The 19,370-nt window shown below is 45.8% G+C and overlaps 1 protein-coding gene across 5 annotated transcripts in view; it reads right to left on the reverse strand.

Annotated features, from left to right (window-relative positions):
- The window catches only part of PLEKHA2 (pleckstrin homology domain containing A2), a 70,880-nt gene that overhangs the window by 30,621 nt on the left and 20,889 nt on the right, over positions 1–19,370 (reverse strand). For all 5 annotated transcript variants that reach the window (XM_043563749.1, XM_043563741.1, XM_043563730.1 and 2 more), the window contains one exon: positions 13,271–13,434. In XM_043563749.1, the coding sequence (XP_043419684.1) occupies positions 13,271–13,411 (141 nt within the window). In that variant the 5' untranslated portion in view covers positions 13,412–13,434. The remainder of the gene's footprint in view (positions 1–13,270; positions 13,435–19,370) is intronic.

The raw sequence follows: 19,370 nt of genomic DNA on the forward strand, positions 1-19,370 counted from the left end.
ACTCCCCCATGGACCTGAGACCCTGTCCACAGCTCCTGGTGACCTCTTAAACTGTTGCATAAGCCTCAAAGAATAACCCTGAAGTCCCCATTACCTGGGGTTATCTCAAAGCAATAAACAGAGATGAATCTTGGATAATGAGAATTTAGTGAATTTCCTAAAGGGTTAGCAGTGAAATGACCGGTCATTCCAGAAGACTGCCCTTAAGAAGTATCTTACATGGCAGGGAAGAGTCCTTCTAGGCCCAATTAACTAAATTAACACACATCACTTGAAGCAAATGCAAGATATGAAATTTTCTATTCAGGAAAAAAGGGATGGGGATAATACCACAGTGAAAGGATTCTCAGAGCCCTTAAATTTTAGAGTAAGAAATTCAGGAAGGATATCCCCCCTCTCCCTTTTACAAATGAGGCTATAAATCTAAAATGCTGCCTTGTGAGTCTCCAGATTAGCATTTCAAATATGGATGATCTGATTTACACATTTTTTTCAAATACACAGTGACAGCATTTTGTTTACTTTTAAGGAAACCTCTATTGGATAAAGAGAGATAGGTCCTGTGCCCCTAAATCAGAGTCCAAAAAGGAGCCACAGGACTCCAAAAGGCCGGTGAGGAACTGACACTGCCCCAAGGAGACCGTGAGTCACTCTGGATGGACACATGGAGCCACAGGCCTCTGCTGGACACAGAGCACCTGGCCCACTCCCAGCCCCCATTTGGCATTGGAGGAAAGTGAGGGGATTTGTGAGTGAGGGGATTTGTTCCACTTCACATAAGTGCTCAGATCTCCTGACTTCAACCCAATGCCCTAGAAGCAAGCAGCACGATAAAATTTGAAAAGCTTGAGTGGCTGGAATTCTGGCTGTGACATTATCGCCCTATGACTGCAGGCAAGTTTCTTTACCTATAAAATGGGGACGACAAACCCTGTTTCATAGGCTCATTGTGAGAACAGCATGAAAATGCAGAGGGAGAGCCCAGCACACGGCAGCTCCTCTCCCCGACCCACAAGGCTAATTACAAGATACACATGCCAAGTCTCAGAGCTGGTCTTGCACAACTCCCTCTCCTCACCCCAAACCACAGCCCGAAGGCCTCCAGAGGTATCTGGAATTATGAGAGATGAAGTGAGATCTGGGGAACCATTCGGGCACTAACCCACACGTAATGACAGATATGAGCTGATCAGATTTCAACTACTTCATCCCCCCCACCCTCTCCATTGCTCCCCCCTCCGCCCCCTGCCTCCTTCAGCTCTCCCGCTGCAGAAATACACAGCAGCAGTTCTCCAGGCCCAGCTACCTGAGGGCAGGGGTGTCTTCACCACCTTCACCCACAGCCTACCCCTCAGTCTGCTCCTAGGCTCACATGCACCTCCACTATGAGAAGCCAGGAAAATATGATGAGTGTCTGTAAATGCAGTTTCCCCCCATCTTCCTCCCCACCCAGGGGAAAATCAATGACAGGAGTAAACAGCCCCAAGATCACTGAGCCTTGATCCAGAGGGATGGCTCCGTGTCCACTCCAATTACTGGACCTAGGAGATTAATGGTGACAGCTCATTGCCAGGGTGGCAGCCCCAGGCAGACACTTCCTGGTCAAGGAAGAATGTGCCAACATGCCTGAGCTGAGGACTTCAGGCAGCCAGCTGTCAGGCCAGGGATGCCAGGAAACAGCACCTGGGGAGGGGCAGGGCATCAGAGCCTATGCAAGCTGCCTCTCCAGGCCACGAACTGTCTCTTCCAGGGAAAGGACAAGAGGACCCTGACTGCAGTCTGTCCCTCTCTTAATTCACGTACACCAATCCTTCTCCAACTTTGGTGCACATCAGAATCTCCTAGGGAGCTCGCCTGAAAAGGCCCAGGCTCAGGCCTCACCCAAAAAACACTGAATCAGAGTCAAGTGGAATGTGGTCAGAACATGCACTTTTTTAAATGTTCCCAAGTGATCCCTCCACAGGCCCAAGTTTGAGAACAACTGGCCTACATGACAAAATATAGCCCTTGATTCTGTATTGGAGTATATTTTCCTGTGAGTTTAAGTCTCTTCTTACTAGATTTTAAGCACATTGAGGACATGAGTGGAATCATATTCCTCTACAGAGCAGACTCCTCAACTTAAAACAAACAAACAAACAAACAAACAAACAAACACCATTTACATGGTGGGCAAGTTCCCAAACCAGTCCATAAAAGCCTGCTACACTCAGAGTGCCAAAGGCCTCCCATCCACCACTGGTGAATGACGTTTCTTTGGAATGACTTGTTAATGTTTTGAACTTGGCTGTCACTGAGTTTGCATTTCCCATGACCTTGGGTAGGGTTCCAGAGGGACAACAATAAGGGGCAGGGGGCATAAAAGGATTGAGTCCCAGCTACAAGAGGGTCAAGGGCTTGAGGAGAAGGACCAGAAGCATCAAGATGAGAACATCTAAGCAGATGCGGAATGGAGACAGGCTGATGGGAACACTACTATGTGAATCACCTGGGGATATATATATATTTATATTTGTGGGGGTTTTTTTATTGATTTTGAGGGGGGGGGGGTCAGAGGAGACAGGGAGAGAGAATCCCAAGCAGGCTCCATGCTGTCAACACAGTGTCCAACGTGAGACTCGATCCCATGAACCGTGAGATCATGACCTGAGCCAAAGTCAAGAGTTGAACGCTCAAACAGACTGATCCACCCAGGTGCCCCAACCTGGGGATGTTTTTAAACAAATACCCATGCCTCATCCTTAGTTTTAGCTGATCTGGGGTAGGGTCCAGGCACCTGTATGTTTCTCAAGCTCCCCACTGATTCCACGGTGCTGCCCGTTTTGAGGACCAATGCTGCACACACTGGCTGGTCCTGCTGACTGTGCGCTGGCAATGTAGCAGCTGGTGAGAGAAAGTCACGCCCAGTGGCAGTGCACAGGGTGACCCTGGCTGCTGCACCAGCAGTAAACAGGGAGGAAGGGAAGGGCGGGGCGGTGGGCAGGGAGACAGAAAGGGGATTCCAGTGCCACACGAGGCTGTCAGCAATTGTGTGTGAGGATGTCTGTTAAGTCAGGAGCATTCTAAATTTTCTGGAACAATGTAGGGCACAGGACAGGTTCCCATTAAATGGTGGACAGTTTTTGTTTTAAGTTTATTTATTTATTGAGAGAGAGAGAGACAGAAGGGATGGGGCAGAGAGAGAGACAGAGAGAGAGAATCCCAAGCAGGTTCTTTGCCATCAGCACAGAGCCCGACATGGGGCTCAAACCCATGAACCACGAGATCATGACCTGAGCTGAAATCAAGGGTTGGCTGCTTAACCAACTGAGCCATGCAGGCGCCCCGAATGACTGACAAGTTTTTATGACGATACTGCCAACACCTTGCTTTTTGCTCAAGTGTTCTGCCACCAAGGACCTCAAAGAAGCTCCCACTTCCCATGAGTGAAAAGCGTAGAGTTTATTCTTTTCCATTACCAAGGAAGGAGCAGACATGCCCACACAGAGATGTGACACACCTCCTATAGTAAGCCTGTTTTCCAGAAGCAACATTATTTCTTGTTGAAATAGAAAATTTTACCCGTGTGTCTCCTGCTGCCTTTCCCATCTTCTAATGAGAGTAAGAGGGAACACAGAAATGACCAACTATAGAGTCATAAACTCACAGCACAACAACACTAAGGTTCTGGTGATCCCTCATCATTCACCATATGAGTCCTCTAAGGCTCAAGGTGGGGAAATGACTTCCTCAACAAGCAGATAAAGGCAGAGCTTGTAACTCCCAACATCAATCTGATACTCTGGCAAAGCACAACTGGAGGAAGAAAAAAGGAAGCTGATGCATATGTAGAGTCTATTATGCACCAGGCCTGTCGCTAGGTACTCCTACACATTGCTTCATCCTAGCAATCCCATTTTACAGATGAAGATACTAAGGACTGAGCAGGTGAAGCAACTTGTTCAAGGTCACACATGCACTGAGTAGTCAGGCCAGTACGCAAACCCGACCCTTTCTGATTCTCCAATCTCATGCTCTTTCCTTTGTACCTTGCCACCTCCCGTGAGACAATCCTTCAAATGTACAAGGACCTGCTCATTATCTGAGAGTTGATTATCAATGAAAGGTAAATACAAGAGCAGGACCAGCAGGGTTACACCAAAAGAGGCCCTATATAGTTACCCAAGCTGGGCAGGGCAGGAACTGGTCAAACTGGCTCTTGGCTGCCAAACTCCAAAAGACTGGGGATTCAGAGTAGAAAGGGGGAAAGAGAGAGGCTAGCCATCTTACCTTCTCTCATATCCCTCAGTGGTGCCTAGCAGAACACATTAGGTGGTCAAAACCAGCTTGCTTGTTAACTAGTGGGAGAAGGAGGAAGGGAATGTATGTGGAAATCCCACAACTAGGCCCTGAACCAACATGGCTGCCCATGGGCTGAAACCACAATTCAAACCACCAGAAGCCAAGGCCAGACACAGACTCTCAGAAAAGAAAGACTTGCCTAGGAAGAGCCATGTGATGGGAACAGAGGGGAAAGCATAATTCCCTCTGCCCCACATTCCACAGCCCTCACCCTAGAATAAGAATAACCAAAAGGAAAGTAACCAAGCTATTCCCAGGGATTAGGTGATCCAGACAGTGGCTTGACCTGTTGCTCTGGTGTCAAATACATCTCCTCCCCTCCACTCTGCAGCTCCACTTCCTGATAACTAACTTGAGGAAGAGTGAAATGTCCATGGTTATTCTCCTTATTCTACAGTTCAAAATACGCATTTAATCTTTGCCTTCCAGAAAAGTCAACTCTGTATCATAAATTGCTGTGTTGGTATAATGCTTGCATTCTATTATCTGGATGCCTCTTTTTCACTGACACACATCAGCACCGGCTTCAGCCAGTGGCTGGACTTTATGATTTGTAAGTCTCCTGCCACCACATTCCCAGCCCCTTTATTTCCCTCCCCCACATCCTGGTGATAGTGACCAAAAGACATGCACCAAGGCCCGGGCTGTAGATAATCCCCTGGACACATTCAGATTCCAAGACTCCAACTACTGGCCACAAAAATGTTTCTAAAACTAAAACTTTAAACTCAATATGCCAACCCCCTTCAGGGTGCCTAGATAGTTCAGCTGGTTGAGGGTCCAACTCTTGATTTCGGCTAAGGCCATGATCTCATGTTTCAATGGGTTCAAGCCCCATATTGGGCTCTGCACTGACAGCGTGGAGCCTGCTTGTGATTCACTCTCCCCCCCACCCTCTCTACGTCTCCTGTGCTTGCTCTCTCTCTCTCAAATAAATAAAAACTTTAAAAAATTTTTTTAATTAAAAATAAAAAAAAAAGTAAGCCAACACCTTCACCCCTGTGCTCAAGGCAGCCCCCTCCACACATGCCTCAAATTCAAGAGTCATTTCCTCTCCAGCCTCGAACTGGCCCCGTACCCCACTGCCCCACATCTGCCCGCGGATCCACACTCTCTCCCAGTCAGCCTGGTCCTAAACCTCCGAATGCGCTCCTTCACCCTTCTGTCAGTCACCAAGCCTGTCATTTTCTTCCTTCACAGGGCCTCTGGATCTGTCCCTTCCTCCCTACTCACCTTGCACCACCACCACTGACATTCCAGGAAACCCTAGGAAAATGTCTCACTGTGAACAAGTAACATCTCAGTGACACTTCAGAGTTTATGCAAGCACTTTCACAAAAATTATTTAATCTTTACAGCAACTATGTCAGAGGGAGATATAATTAGTATCATTACCCCTACTTTACAGAGGAGGACAGGAGGCTCAAAAATGATTGGTGTTTCCCTAATTAAGGTATACCTCAAAGTGTTCTGTGCTCAGCTGATGTGAACTAAGAAAACGGGCTCAGAAGCAAAATCTAATAGGCAGCCCCCTCCCAAATATACAATTGCCCGCTTTGCCTTAGAGGCATTATTTGAATAAAAACAATAATAAAATGCCATTCTTTTGTATATAGTTTTATAAATACATAAACATAGATGTATATGATAGATATATTCAAACAAATATTGAAGACTGAAATCTAAAAGCAAAACATTAACAACAATATAACCAAAGACAAATTTTAAGAAAACTTAGAACAGTTTCTTCACGGCTTCACATGGGTAAAACCTCAGCTACATCTCTCAGCTTTCCTCTCTTTTAGTTGCTTGAACTTTAATAACATGTAGGGCTGGGGCGCCTGGGTGGCACAGTCGGTTAAGCGTCCGACTTCAGCCAGGTCACGATCTCGCGGTCCGTGAGTTCGAGCCCCGCATCAGGCTCTGGGCTGATGGCTCAGAGCCTGGAGCCTGTTTCTGATTCTGTGTCTCCCTCTCTCTCTGCCCCTTCCCCGTTCATGCTCTGTCTCTCTCTGTCCCAAAAATAAATAAATGTTGAAAAAAAAATTTAAAAAAAAAAATAACAAGTAGGGCTAACTATTAACACAATTTTCCCCAAGTGCCTCTTGGTTTTCACTTCTTTTTAATTTAGACAAAGTACCATCTTGTTATAAAGAAGAGGAGGATTGTTTTTTTAAAAACCACATGATTATACTCTAGTATTTTATGTTCATTCTCCAAAAGTCCATGCATAATTTTAATTCTAAAAACATTAATTAAATAGTAATGTTCCCTTAACAGAATTTGCATTTGGGTGAAAGTACAGATCTGTTGCTTGCAATCTTTTAGAATTTTTTTTCCCCAAAGGAATTCTGCATCCTCACTCTAACACAGTATGGACAAAAGCATGCCAGAAATTCTACTTAGCCCGTTAAATCATTTGTCTATGTGGAAAGTTAATACACATACCAATAACACAAAACCCATGAATGAAAAACACTTGGCTCAAACAACTGCTGAAGATCTGAAAATTATCATGATGCTTGTTTATACAGAGAGTATCTCTGGATAGACACACAAGAAACTGGTCATGTGGGCTGCCTCTGGCTAGGGAAAGACGTGGCTGGCACAGAGGACTGGAAGGGAGTAACCTGTCACTATATGTGAGCTGTCCTACATTGTGAATTTTGTACCATATGCATGCATTGGCTATTTTTTTTAAGTTCTCTTACCCGTTCTTGGCATTTTGACAGGGTAAAGCATGTGATGCAAAGATCTTTTAAATATTGTTGGATTTTAGCCAAATTTTGCTCAAGGAGGTTTCTGACAGAAAACACAATTTTAAAAAGTAGCAATTTTCACCTAGCCTTTAAGACAACACTATTGTCGGGGCGCCTAAGTGGCTCAGCCAGTTAAGCATCTAACTTCAGATCGTGATCCCGCAATTGGTGAGTTTGAGCCCCGCATTGGGCACTCTGTGTCAGCATAGAGCTCACCTCAGGTCCTCTGTACCCACCTCTCTCTGCCCCTACCCCACTCATTCTCCCTCTCTCTCTCTCTCTCTGTCAAAAATAAACATTAAAAAAAGAGACAACATTATTGCTCATTTATATGTTCTACATATTCCTACCACTGTTCTGTATTCTACTAATATATCCAAAAACCCAAAATAGTCAAATAACCATCTTTTTTGTCAACACGGGTGAAACTGCTTGCCACTTTCAATGGAAAGAACTTATTAAAAGTTCTTTAAAAAAAAAAAAAAAAAAAAGCAAAGGGCTTTCATTGAAGCCCCAGAGTTACCAGGAGAGATAACAATCTTTCTGAAGGTTATAATGATCCATAATTCATATCACGGCCTTTGCAAAGTAAAAGCATCTGAGTATTTTTCTGTCAAGAGAGAAAATACACTTCGCAGAGTACATTTGACAAGAACAACCATCTAGTACAACAGTATTTTCATGCTTCTGTTTATCCTTTGTTCAGGGCTATATAATTACGTCTTGCAATTACTTAGGCAAGTGGGCATCACGAGGGTGGAACATAAGCGTTGCTGTGCAACTAAAATATAGTTAGTCACTCTGTAGGTCACTGTAATAAAGTAGAGCAGCCCAATTAAGGTATTTCCTCTCCTCTCTCATGATAGACACCAACATTAAATTAAAATACACGCGCTCACTCCATAATATCATGGTGACGTTTCAGGGAGATCCAGCCAATGTTTGTTTCCGTTCAAAAATTATTTGTGTACTTAGTATTATCAGCGTATCGATTTTTAAATGCATTAGCCAAATCTGTGGCCATAACCAAAAATACTGAAACTTTCTATTTATAGGGGTGCTTTTTAGCAAATGGGTTTCATCCCATATCGGTCTGGTGTCACCACTGCCTGTATTAAAAACTTTACCACATTGAATCCAAATTCTGTCAGACATCTGGGGCTGTACTGGGCCCATGCATGCTGACACCTAGCGTACCCCTGCCATTCATCCCGTGAGCAGACACGGCTGCTGTGCACACGATGGCCGGCACCTGCAGCTCTGTTTCCGAGGGCAGCCTTCAGGCCTCTGGAGCTGTTTTGCCCACACTGGTAGAGCCAAAACCAGTGACTGTCCAGTGTGGCATGCAAAAGCCCATGTCTCTCAGAGAACTCTGAGGCCTAACCCACAGCGAGCCCCCCTGCAGCATCAGGCTGAGGCCTACCCTTTGCCAACTTCTTGGAAGACCTTTGTCTGGCTTCCTCTGCTTCCCTGTCCTGCTTCCCAGCTCTCTTGACAGCTTCCAGAAGAACATTTCCTTAAGAAAGAACTTGGCACAAATCCTTGTCTTGGTGCCTGACTCCTGGTCTTGGGGTCTCACTCTAACCAGGTGAGGTCACCTTCCTCCTTGGGACAGCCTCTGTCCCCAAATGACTGCTGTTTCCCTCACATAGAGTACCTTCCTCTTCCCCTTTGGCTCTGCTTAGGATAGAGTGCATAACAATCAAATGAGAGGGGTGCCTGGGTGGCTCAGTCAGTTAAGCGTCCGACCTCAGCTCAGGTCATGATCTCACGGTTCCTGAGTTTGAGGGTCACTGCTATCAGCCTGTCAGTGCACAGCCCGCTTCACATCCCTTGTCCCTTCTCCCTCCCCCACTTGCACTCTCCCAAAAATAAATAAATATTGAAAAAAAACCCTATCAAATGAAATAGCGTAAGTGAAAACACTTCAAAACCTATAAAATGCCCTGCAAATGGGAATCACTTGTGGTAATAATTCATCTCACCCATCCTTCCATATCTGGATCTAGCACCACCCCCCTCCACGAAGGTGGGGGTCCCACTCTCCCTGCCACATTTTTTTTAGTCGTCCACCTCCTCACCGACAGTGTAAGCTCCATGAAGGAAAAGATGCGGTCTATGCACTGCTGGAGCCTCAGCATCCACAGTGGCGTATAGTGCACAGGGCATGTTTAGCAAACCTGTGTTAAGTTGTGTTGCTAAACTCCAGTAGCTCACTCTACTCTTCTCCCTTCAGGAAACGAAGGGCTGACAGCCATGTTAGAGATCATCTAGAGTACCTACAGCCCAGTGAGCACAGATACCTCACCTAATGTACAAAACCACTCAGTGGCAGAGCCAGAATCTGATCCTTCATCTCGCCTCCCAGACCTGAGAACTTCCCATGTGAGACTCCACCTTGAGGCCCTACACCTTCCCTGGATGGGCAGACACACCAGAAAACTGCACCCCCTTCCCCTTCAGCCAACCTACTGGCATCTGGGCCATTCAGCTTAACACTGTGCCATCTTGTTATAAAGCTGCGCTGAGATTTTTAGCGCCACAGTTGTGTGTGATGTTTTCATCTCTCCAGCTAAACCTGAAGCTTCCCAGTGGCAAAGACTTCACTGAATTCAGCTCCCACCTCATCTCCAGGACCTTGCACAGGGCTGAGCACAGACATCAGTGGGAGGAAGCGGATGCAGGTGAAGAAAGCAGGCACTGGAGCGTCTATACCCGGCTCCAACTCCAGCTCTACATTTTAACACCTGTGTGACTCTGAACAAAGTTGCCAAACTTCCTGCTCCTCGTCCAGAGTGATAACAGTCCCTGAGTCCCAGGATTATTAGGAGGACGTAATGAGATAATGTATGTAAAACATTTCACGCTCAGTAAGCATAAGCAGCAGGTAACAGTAAGCAGCAGCAGTAGGAAAAACAGGCTCCGTAACCACCAACTACCAAGTGGCTTCAACAGGCAAAGATCAGAGACATGGGTTGAAAGAATCCCCTGCTTATTAGTGCCTATTAACTAAGATACCATATCAGGCGTCTCTGTTGCCCTATAAAAATAAGATAGTGAGTGACCGAACGCAGTTCCATGTCTCTCTCCTCAGGGGCAGAGCACCCCCTCCACCCACCCCCTCCGTTTGCTCCTGGGGATCATCTCCAATTCACCCTCCTCCTGACTTCCAGCACTCTGCTTTGTCCGCCTCTGCAGAGTTTCCACTCAGTTTAGGCCCAAGGGAAGCCCAACCCCAGGAGAGCAGTGTTGGGCACTCTGCATTTCACAAAGGCCTCCCTTTGGACAGACTCTTCACTTGGCCCTCTTTGGTCTGTTCATCCATTCATTGAGCACACACCTTTACTGAATGCTGGACACTATGGATCAAAACCTAAGCCAGATGAGCTCCCTACCCTAGAGGACCTCCCAGCCCTGAGCGTCCTCTGGCTTCTCTTTCTTCATCAGAGACTGCCTCTAAAGCTTTCCTTCCTCCTAAGCAACATTACAATGATGGTCTCATTATCAGCAATAAAGGCAGAAGAACTGGAGTCAGACTTCCAGGGCTGGAATCTTGGCTCTGAAACTCTTCACTATGTAGCCATGGGCAAATTCTTCTCCTCTCTGCCTCACCCACCTCACCTTTACAGTAAGGACAATAATACCTATCAATTAGACTTGTCAGAATAAAATGAAAACCCCATGAAGTCTTTAGAACAGTTCTTGCCACACAGTAATAAATGTTCACTAATACTATTTTACAACTTATAAAAATATCCACTCTCAAATCTAGAATGGCTATTTGGCCATTAACACAATGATGAGCTAAGTGAACAGCTGAAGGAGGAAAATGTTCTAAACTATTGTTCTGAACTATGTCAACAGCAAGACTCTGCTTTTTTAGGCATATGCCAGGCCAGCTGAAATCTCTGCTTCCAGGGAAACTGTAAAGACTCCCCAGCAGTGACCACAAGTTCTATTTGGTAACTCAAACTCAAAGAAGGCTCTAGCACAAAGTGCAGCTGAGAGCTCAGTCAGCAGGGAAGTGCAAGAGGCTGCCCTTGGCAGACGAGGGCTGACCCCAGAGGTCCTAGTAAGGCGGCCCAGGGCAGAGCATTCAAGGTTAGTGTGGGTTCTGGAACCAAGGAACAGTAAAATCAGTGGGCAGGACAGAGCAAGGGAAATCCTGACAACTGGCAACATTTGAAACCTGAGATGGTAACAATGTGGCCCTGAGTGATCTGTCACTGACAGCAAGGCTCTCAGTCTGTGGTCCAGGATATGAAGGAGGATCCAGCTCTCAGGGGCGGTAGCTGGCAACAGTTAAGTCAGGATTCCCCAAGCAAATGAATCTGCATTAAGAACAGTCTTAGCAGGAAGCATGGCGGTAAGCAGGTAGGTCAGGATAAAAATACTTTTGAATTACCTTAGCTAATATGATAGGTGAGTCAGAGAAGGTACACAGAGGGAGAAAAAGAGAAAGGGAATGATAAGACCCAGAGACCATGAGTCACCCTTAGCTCACCCCTGGCATGCCAGGGGCCAAGTCAACCAGCAACAAAGATTTGATCCCAAGCTCCTCCAACAATGCCACTTCCTTTTGCAGTGGCTCTGTTGACCCAGCTAGGGGCACCTGTACAGGGCAAAGGCAAGGAAAATGATAGAGTAGGGCCAGAAGGCAAACCTAACACAAAAACACTATAAGAGGCAAGCATTCCAGGCTAAGTCAAGGATGTAAGTGTTCATAGGGTTCATTCTGCACACTCAGCATTTTCAATGAAAGTGATCAACAAAAGGTTATCAGGAATGAGAGGTGACACACGGGGCACAGTTCTATTTAGGGGTTAAGTTTTTTCTGGAGGAGGTGACTAGCAGCAGCTAACCAGAGTATGTTTTCTGTATCTATAGCATGTTCTCTCGCCATCAAATCCAGAGGGCAAATGCCAAAGGCCTCTAGAGGGTTAGTCCCTGGATAATAACCTAGAGATTCACAGTAATCTTTTTCCACTGCACATCTTAAAGCACATATCCATCCCCTAACATTCAGACTTTCCCCTTCCCAAGTCTCTAAACCAGAGCCAGATCTCAGCCCCACACTCCTCCCTGCCACAACATGGCTGTGACTCATGAACTTGACATTCAGGGGCCATGCCAACCTTTGGGGACTCATTCCACCAAACTTCCATTGCTCCAGGGCAATGGGAAGGAAAGACCCAACAGCACTCATAGCATCAGAAATAAAAAGACTTGAGACTTTTTCTCATACCAGTGACAACACCAGGGGCTCCCAAGCCCAGCAATTAAAAGTAGGGGACACTGGGGCGCCTGGGTGGCGCAGTCGGTTAAGCGTCCGACTTCAGCCAGGTCACGATCTCGCGGTCCATGAGTTCGAGCCCCGTGTTGGGCTCTGGGCTGATGGCTCGGAGCCTGGAGCCTGTTTCCGATTCTGTGTCTCCCTCTCTCTCTGCCCCTCCCCTGTTCATGCTCTGTCTCTCTCTGTCCCAAAAATAAATAAAAAAAACGTTGAAAAAAAAATTAAAAAAAAAAAAAAGTAGGGGACACTATCTTTGTGTCTCACTGCCACAAAATGCTAGGCAGGTCACCTAAGTGTGGCCATGTCCTCGATGAAGTCAATTCCAATGTCTGAGACTCAGTTTCTCATCTGTTACCATCAAGAAGCAAAACTAAGTGACCACCAAGGTCACCTCCCACCCAGGATTCTACAACTCCCTGATGCAAGAGACCAAAGAAGTCCAACGTTTGTTGAGCTCAGGGAACCAGGCCACACTCCCTGCCAGGGAGGGGCCCCAGACTGGAAGAGCAGGAGTGGCCATGAGGCCACAGTCACAACAAGGGAAGTGAAAGAAAGCAAGCCATGCCTTGGAGCCTGGAACAAGCCGGGCCGGCCTCTGCTGAACTTCTGAAGTTTTACATTCCTGAGCATAAGAAAAGATACCAGATCCCCAGAATCAGGACAAATGAGCTTCTTTTTCCTCAAACTAGTATCTGGGATGGCTGTGTGTGTGTGTGTGTGTGTGTGTGTGTGCGCGCGTGTGTTGTGGGGAGTTTCACTCCTTACTGACCACCAGTGTGATGCTGCCCACAAGAGATGAAGTGCTTGCACCTAATCCCATGCATATTCCTCCCAAGCAGTGACAGGCAGCCAGCCACCTTCCCATGCAGCCTCTCACCTGGGGGTTGTCCATGTACCAGAGAAGGCAGTTGGCCTGGGTGTCCAGAATAAAGTACCTCCGCAGAAACTTGCCGCTGTTCTCATTCTCCTCGATGTCCAGAAACCCACAGATTCGGTTCTGTCGATCCACATAAGGCATTCCTGGGCTCTGCTCACATCACCCTGCATGGCAGGAAGAAGGGAGGTGCTGATGAGGAGGGTGAAGGGTACCCTGCCTCAGGACCTGGAGGACCTTCACTCTGGCTTGACTCACCTCTGTAAAAAGGTAGGCTTCTACATATCAGCCCTTTTCCCCAGAGCAAATGTTCCACCCCAACCAGACCCTGGAAACCTCTATTAATTCTGTTCCATAAGCAGCCATCAAAATTCATTAACATGTACTCAACTAAGTGTCCTGAGGGCCCACTGTGTGCCGAGCAGAGTCTTAGGCAACTTTACACATAAAAAGAGGATATAAGCCTAGACTTCGGGTCAGGGGCCTGGGTTCAAATTCCAGTTTTAGCTATTTATGAATTGTGTGACTACAAACTATTTAATCTTTCTGCACCTCAGTTTCTGCACCTGTAAAATGGGGATAATAGTGGTACCTACACCTCATAAGATTTTGGTGAGAATTAAGTACCCCATGCATATCAAGCATTTTACAAACACTAGGCATTATGATGACCCTTTACAAAGGCCTTGTAAAGTAGGTCATAACCCAATTTTATACACAATGAAACTCAGAAAGGATTTAAGCTCCAATTCAAATACCTGCATAAAACTTTGCCAGGAATGCAGCCACAAAGAGCAAACCCTCCAGCTCCAGGAAGGTACTAAGGAATTAAATCTGAGGGGCTCATGGGGCCTTGTGGCAGGGCCACATCCCTCAGCCCTAGCTTCACTTACTTCACTCTGCTGTTCCCCAAAGGCCACTTATGACTGAAAGAATGAGGAATCAGAAGAAGGCTCCAACCAATGAACACGGTCACAGACTCCAACAAGGCCTCTGATGATAGGAGACAAGCTTTGCCTTCAAGCCGGACTCCGTTCTCCTCATGATTTCCTTCTGACTCTCCAAAGAGCCAAACAAAAGGGCAGGAGCTCTCTTCTCCTCCCCAAAGAGGATGAGTGCCTTCCAACAAGCAGCTACACCCAACCCGGATGCACAGGTGGAACACAAGAGCCAGAAAACGCCATGTGACATTCTGACTTTCAAGAACAAACACCACCCACCACTGGGTCCCGCTTGGCTCTGACAAGCAAACCTCACTATGACCCAAGCCCACCAGGGCCCTAAGCAAAGTGGTGAGCTGGCTGGCTTACGGCCATGCCTGCACCACAACACTGGATCAGCAAGTAAGCCACCAAGATGCTGCACCCATAGTAGTGCAGGCCCAGGGTAGGCCAGTCCCACATTCCCACAAGATCAGGCTCATTCGAAGGGTAGCTACTGGCAGTGTGGTCTGCTCTCCCTCCCACCCCCACAGGGGGCCCTGCAGTGTGGAGAGGCTGCCCCAAGAAGAAAGTGCCTCCCCCCTCCCCCGACACACACAAGGACACCAATGAACAGTAAATCCTTGATTGCGGGTTAAGATCAGCCCAGATTCCCAATGGGGACAGATGACAGGGGACCCAACGGCCACTTGATGGGTAATGATGGGGGACAAAAGAGTACAGCAGGCAGAGAAACAAGAAAAAGATGAAGCAGCACAGCTAAAAGGGAAGAAAAGGAAAAGTAAAAGGGAAGGTGAGAAGATAAAAAAGTGGAAAGACGGGGTTTTAAAAGATGGTGGAGGAGAAGGAAGTACAGCAGAAGTGGAGGAAGTGGAAACAGCATCACGTCTGTCACAGGTGCCTGCAGCCAGACCCCTGCTTCCCGGCGCTTTCCCGAGCTGAGCGTCCACCCCGGCTCCCATTTCACAGTGGGGCGAGCGTGAGGTCAGGAAAGGGGAAGAGATGGGCTTGAGCCAAGAGTCAGGAACAAGCACCATAGGAGGAATTTCAAGTCTTCTAGCAAACGCTGAGTTAAAGACGGGAGGCGGTGTTGGTTGGGAAGGAGCACACCCCTGAGACAGGATGCAGTTCCCCACCCCCCAGAGAATTGGGAAAATCGGAGTCCCACGCAGAAAGGCTAGGATGACCCAAGCATCCCATGCATAGTCCCATGCACAGCTCCCTGGGGGAGCTCACCCAACCCCCAGGAAAACTCGGTAAATTCCCTTGGTGGCAGCCTAGCCACAGAGATAGAATTTCCAGGGGCGGGGGGGGGGGTGGTCAGGACTATTGCCACTCCTGGAACATCTCTAAGAGAAAGCTTATAAACTGCAGTGGGATAACCAAGCCGACTGTCTCTAGCCCCAGTTGGTAAGCACAGCATCCAACTTCATGCTGGCTTTCAAATGTTCCCTTTTCAGCCTACAGGATTCATCAGTGCCAGTCTTTTTCTCAGGTCACAGGCTAGGGAAGGCACTCTTTCTACAATCCTCCAACGGTCTACTTTTGTTGAGGGGCTTCCCATTGACATGATCCATGAGCGGGAGAGGATCCTCATGTGCCAAAAGAAGGATAACAAAAAGGATTCTGGTTATGTCTCCTGGCTATGGTTTTATCGCCAGAAAAAAAAGCTGCTCAGATGTCCTGGGAAGCAGCTGAGTCATGGAGCTCATCGAGAGTGTGGGTGGTGAGGAGAAAGGATGGGCTGGAGGAGAAGCAAGCATCATGTGTAAACGTTGTTATGACTAGCCGACCCACACAGAGGCAACGCACTCACAAGATGGCGCACCAGACACAAACCTGAGGTCCTAACCCCCCAGTCCTCTGTCAGTTCATTCTGACCCCATTTGTGAATCCTTTGTCAGAACAGCGGCTAAGGTTTGGTACAGGGAGTCTGCAGCTCCCAAACCCCCAGTCCCCTCTCCCTACTCTTCAACCTGCCACCACCATCTTGCAAGTCCCCTTGGCTCCTCCTCTTTTTCCTGGAAAGCGCCCCCCCCCCCAGTAGAGTGATCTCAGCCACCCCAAGAGCAGCCACAACAAGTGGGCACTGAGGGGAGAAACGGAAGTGCTACTAATTGATTCATGAGGGGAGAAAAACACCCTGATGCACATGTACACACAGTCACCCCAAATTCCCCTCCTAAGACCAAGGCAAAGCTTTGTAATGTTCTCTCTCACAACATTTCTCCAATTATATGGTTTTAGCCCATTTTGTGACTCTCTAAAATCACTTGCTATCTTAAATTTCATTTGAATCCAAATTCTCTGGTGTAAACCTACAGGTGGGGGTAGTTTTAGAGGGTGCTTTATCCCAGTAGTTACCCCCAACCCATGTCCTGGGCCCCACACCCTGACAATGACTCTCTCCCCACCTCCTGGGACAACATGCCAAATGTTCTTGCTGGGGTGCAGCACCAGATACCCCTGCCCCGGACTAGCCCTAGTAGCATAATGAAGCCTTTGCTCTAGTAGCATAATGAAACCTAGTACCTTCTGAGCCTTCACAACACAATGGTGACAAAAAGTATAGAATATTTGTAGAGGAAGGGACCTCAATTCCACTCCACTCAGTAGCCTCTTTCCAAAGCACGTCAAACCTTCCTAGAATTTTCCAATTTTTGGTGCAAAACTCAGAGCATAACAATGCTGGAATTTAAAAAAATTCACTCTGGCCAACCATTTTCACTTTTGCAAGCTTTTTCATGCCCCTATCCGCATAATTGGCCTTTTAAAATTTTTAAATTACATCATAAACATGTTCCATGTTGCTACATAGTCTTTATAACAATTGCCTTTAATGGTTGCATAACATTACTGAACTGCATTTACTATAATTTACTTAACCATTTCTCTAGGATCAGACAGATTATACTCAATTTTTCATTATATAAATAATGTTAAAATTCTTATTTTCATGCTTTCTTTCTCCTTTTACATGGACACAGCATACATAATTTCCAAGCAATAATAGGACTAGGTCATAGGTAATGATCTTTTAAAATTCTTGAGACCTATTACAAAGTTACTTCCTAAAAATATTTTCTGTTTACATAACAGTCAGCAATATATCGTTAGCATCTCTAGAATTGTATATACATTGGACGTTCTCATTTTAAACTGTTGCTAGTTTTAAATATATAATGATGCCTAGTGAGGCTGAACATTTTTTTCACGTTTGCTTCCTGCTTCATCTTCCTTCCTAGACTTTGTTAAATGCAAATCAAAATTATGTGTACATACAATAGTGTGTTCTCTGTCTCTCTCACACTCTCACACACACACACACACACACACACACACACACAATCAAACCAAGTCAAAACATGCCCTCCCATAATCCAAATAACTGAATAATGCATTTTAATGCCTGGGTGGCTCAGTTGGTTAAGCATCAGACTCTTGATTTTGTCTCAGGTCATGGTCTCACAGTTCATGAGTTCAAGCCCTGCATCAGGCTCAGCGCTGACAGTGCAGAGCCTACTTGGGATTCTCACTCTACCTCTCTCTCTGCCCTTCCCCCACCCAAAGTAAATAAATGTTTTTTTAAAAAAAGAGGAAAATTTTATATGATCCAGATTTCTTCAGTATACAAGTTCCTAAGTATGCACTGCACTTGAAAATATGTTAAGTATTTAATTTGTGGTAAAAGTGAGACTGAGCAAAAAGTGAACTGCATGGAGTTACCCATTGATCAGCAACAGAAAATGGGTTAATGTCAATTAAATCAAGATTGCTGGCCAACATTTGCAGTTGACCAAATGAAGCTCATTAGAAGATTCAAGTGCCTTCTGCCTTTAGATGAGGTGAAGGGCACTGGGAGATATCTGTCTAAAATATCTCCTTGACTGACCATTTCAATGTCTTACTTTCCATTACTGGAGAATGTTTAATCCAAGAATAAAACTGTCCCCTACGAATTGAGGCAACTGACATCTTTATCAGGCTGATTAAAATAAGAGACAGCTGTGACCAACACCCTAAGGAAAAAGAACACACACCAATGGGAGACAGAAGCACTAGCGGGTTAAGAATGTAAAGAGAAGATTGCTGCTGGAAACAAACGTCATCTACTTGAAAAGATTTCTTAGGGCTCTTACACACCCAGGACAAGAGCATGAACTTTCGTGGAAGGCCATTTGGCAATATATAACAAAAGAGCTAAATATGTTCAGACCCTTTGACCCAGTGATTCTACTTCTAGGATTGGATCCAAATAAATAAAGATGCAAATAAAGATTAAAATTTGGGGGCACCTGGTGGCTCAGTCAGTTAAGTGTCTGGCTTTGGCTCAGGTCATGATCTCATGGTTCATGAGTTCGAGCCCCTTATTGGGCTCTGTGCTGACAGCTCAGAGCCTGGAGGCTGCTTTGGATTCTGTGTCTCCCTCTCTCTCTGCACCCCCCACCCTGCTCACTCTGTCTCTCAAAAATAAACATTTTTTTAAAATTTTTTAAATAAAAAAATAAACATTAAAAAAAGATTAAAATATTTAAAATGACAGCTGTAATAGAATTTCTAATAACAAGTTGAAAATGCCCTGAATGTCCCAATGATTAGGGGATAATTAAATTAGGGGAATTCACATAAGGAAATGTTGCAGAATCATTAAAAAAAACTATGCTTCCAAAGAATTTTAAATAAATCAGGGAGAAACTCATTATACCATAAATTTTTTAAATATATAATATGACTTCGAATATCATCTCGGGTTTGAGTTTCATGAGTTTCATGAGTTTGAGTCCCACGCTGTCGGGACACAGCCTGCTTGAGATTCTCCCTCTCTCTCTGCACCTCCCCTGCTCACACTCTCTCTGTCTCTCTCAAACTAAATAAATAAACTTGGGGGGAAAAAAGAATATGATCTCGATCCCCTAAATATTATTTTTGTATTTCTATATTTGGATAGAAAAAGACTGACATATAGACATCAAAATATTGGCAGTTCTTATCTATGGGTTATGAGTGAATTTTATTTACTTCTGTGTATTTTCCAAATCTTCCAAATATTCTACCGGGAATGTGTGCTCCCCTTTATTCAGCAGGTGGGAAAGCTATTTAACTGCACACACACCCTGACCCGAGTGTATAAATTTTGAAGCTGAGAATAAACTTGTCAAGTC

Source organism: Prionailurus bengalensis, chromosome B1 (genome assembly GCF_016509475.1).
Source record: "Prionailurus bengalensis isolate Pbe53 chromosome B1, Fcat_Pben_1.1_paternal_pri, whole genome shotgun sequence".
Lineage (NCBI taxonomy): Eukaryota > Metazoa > Chordata > Mammalia > Carnivora > Felidae > Prionailurus > Prionailurus bengalensis.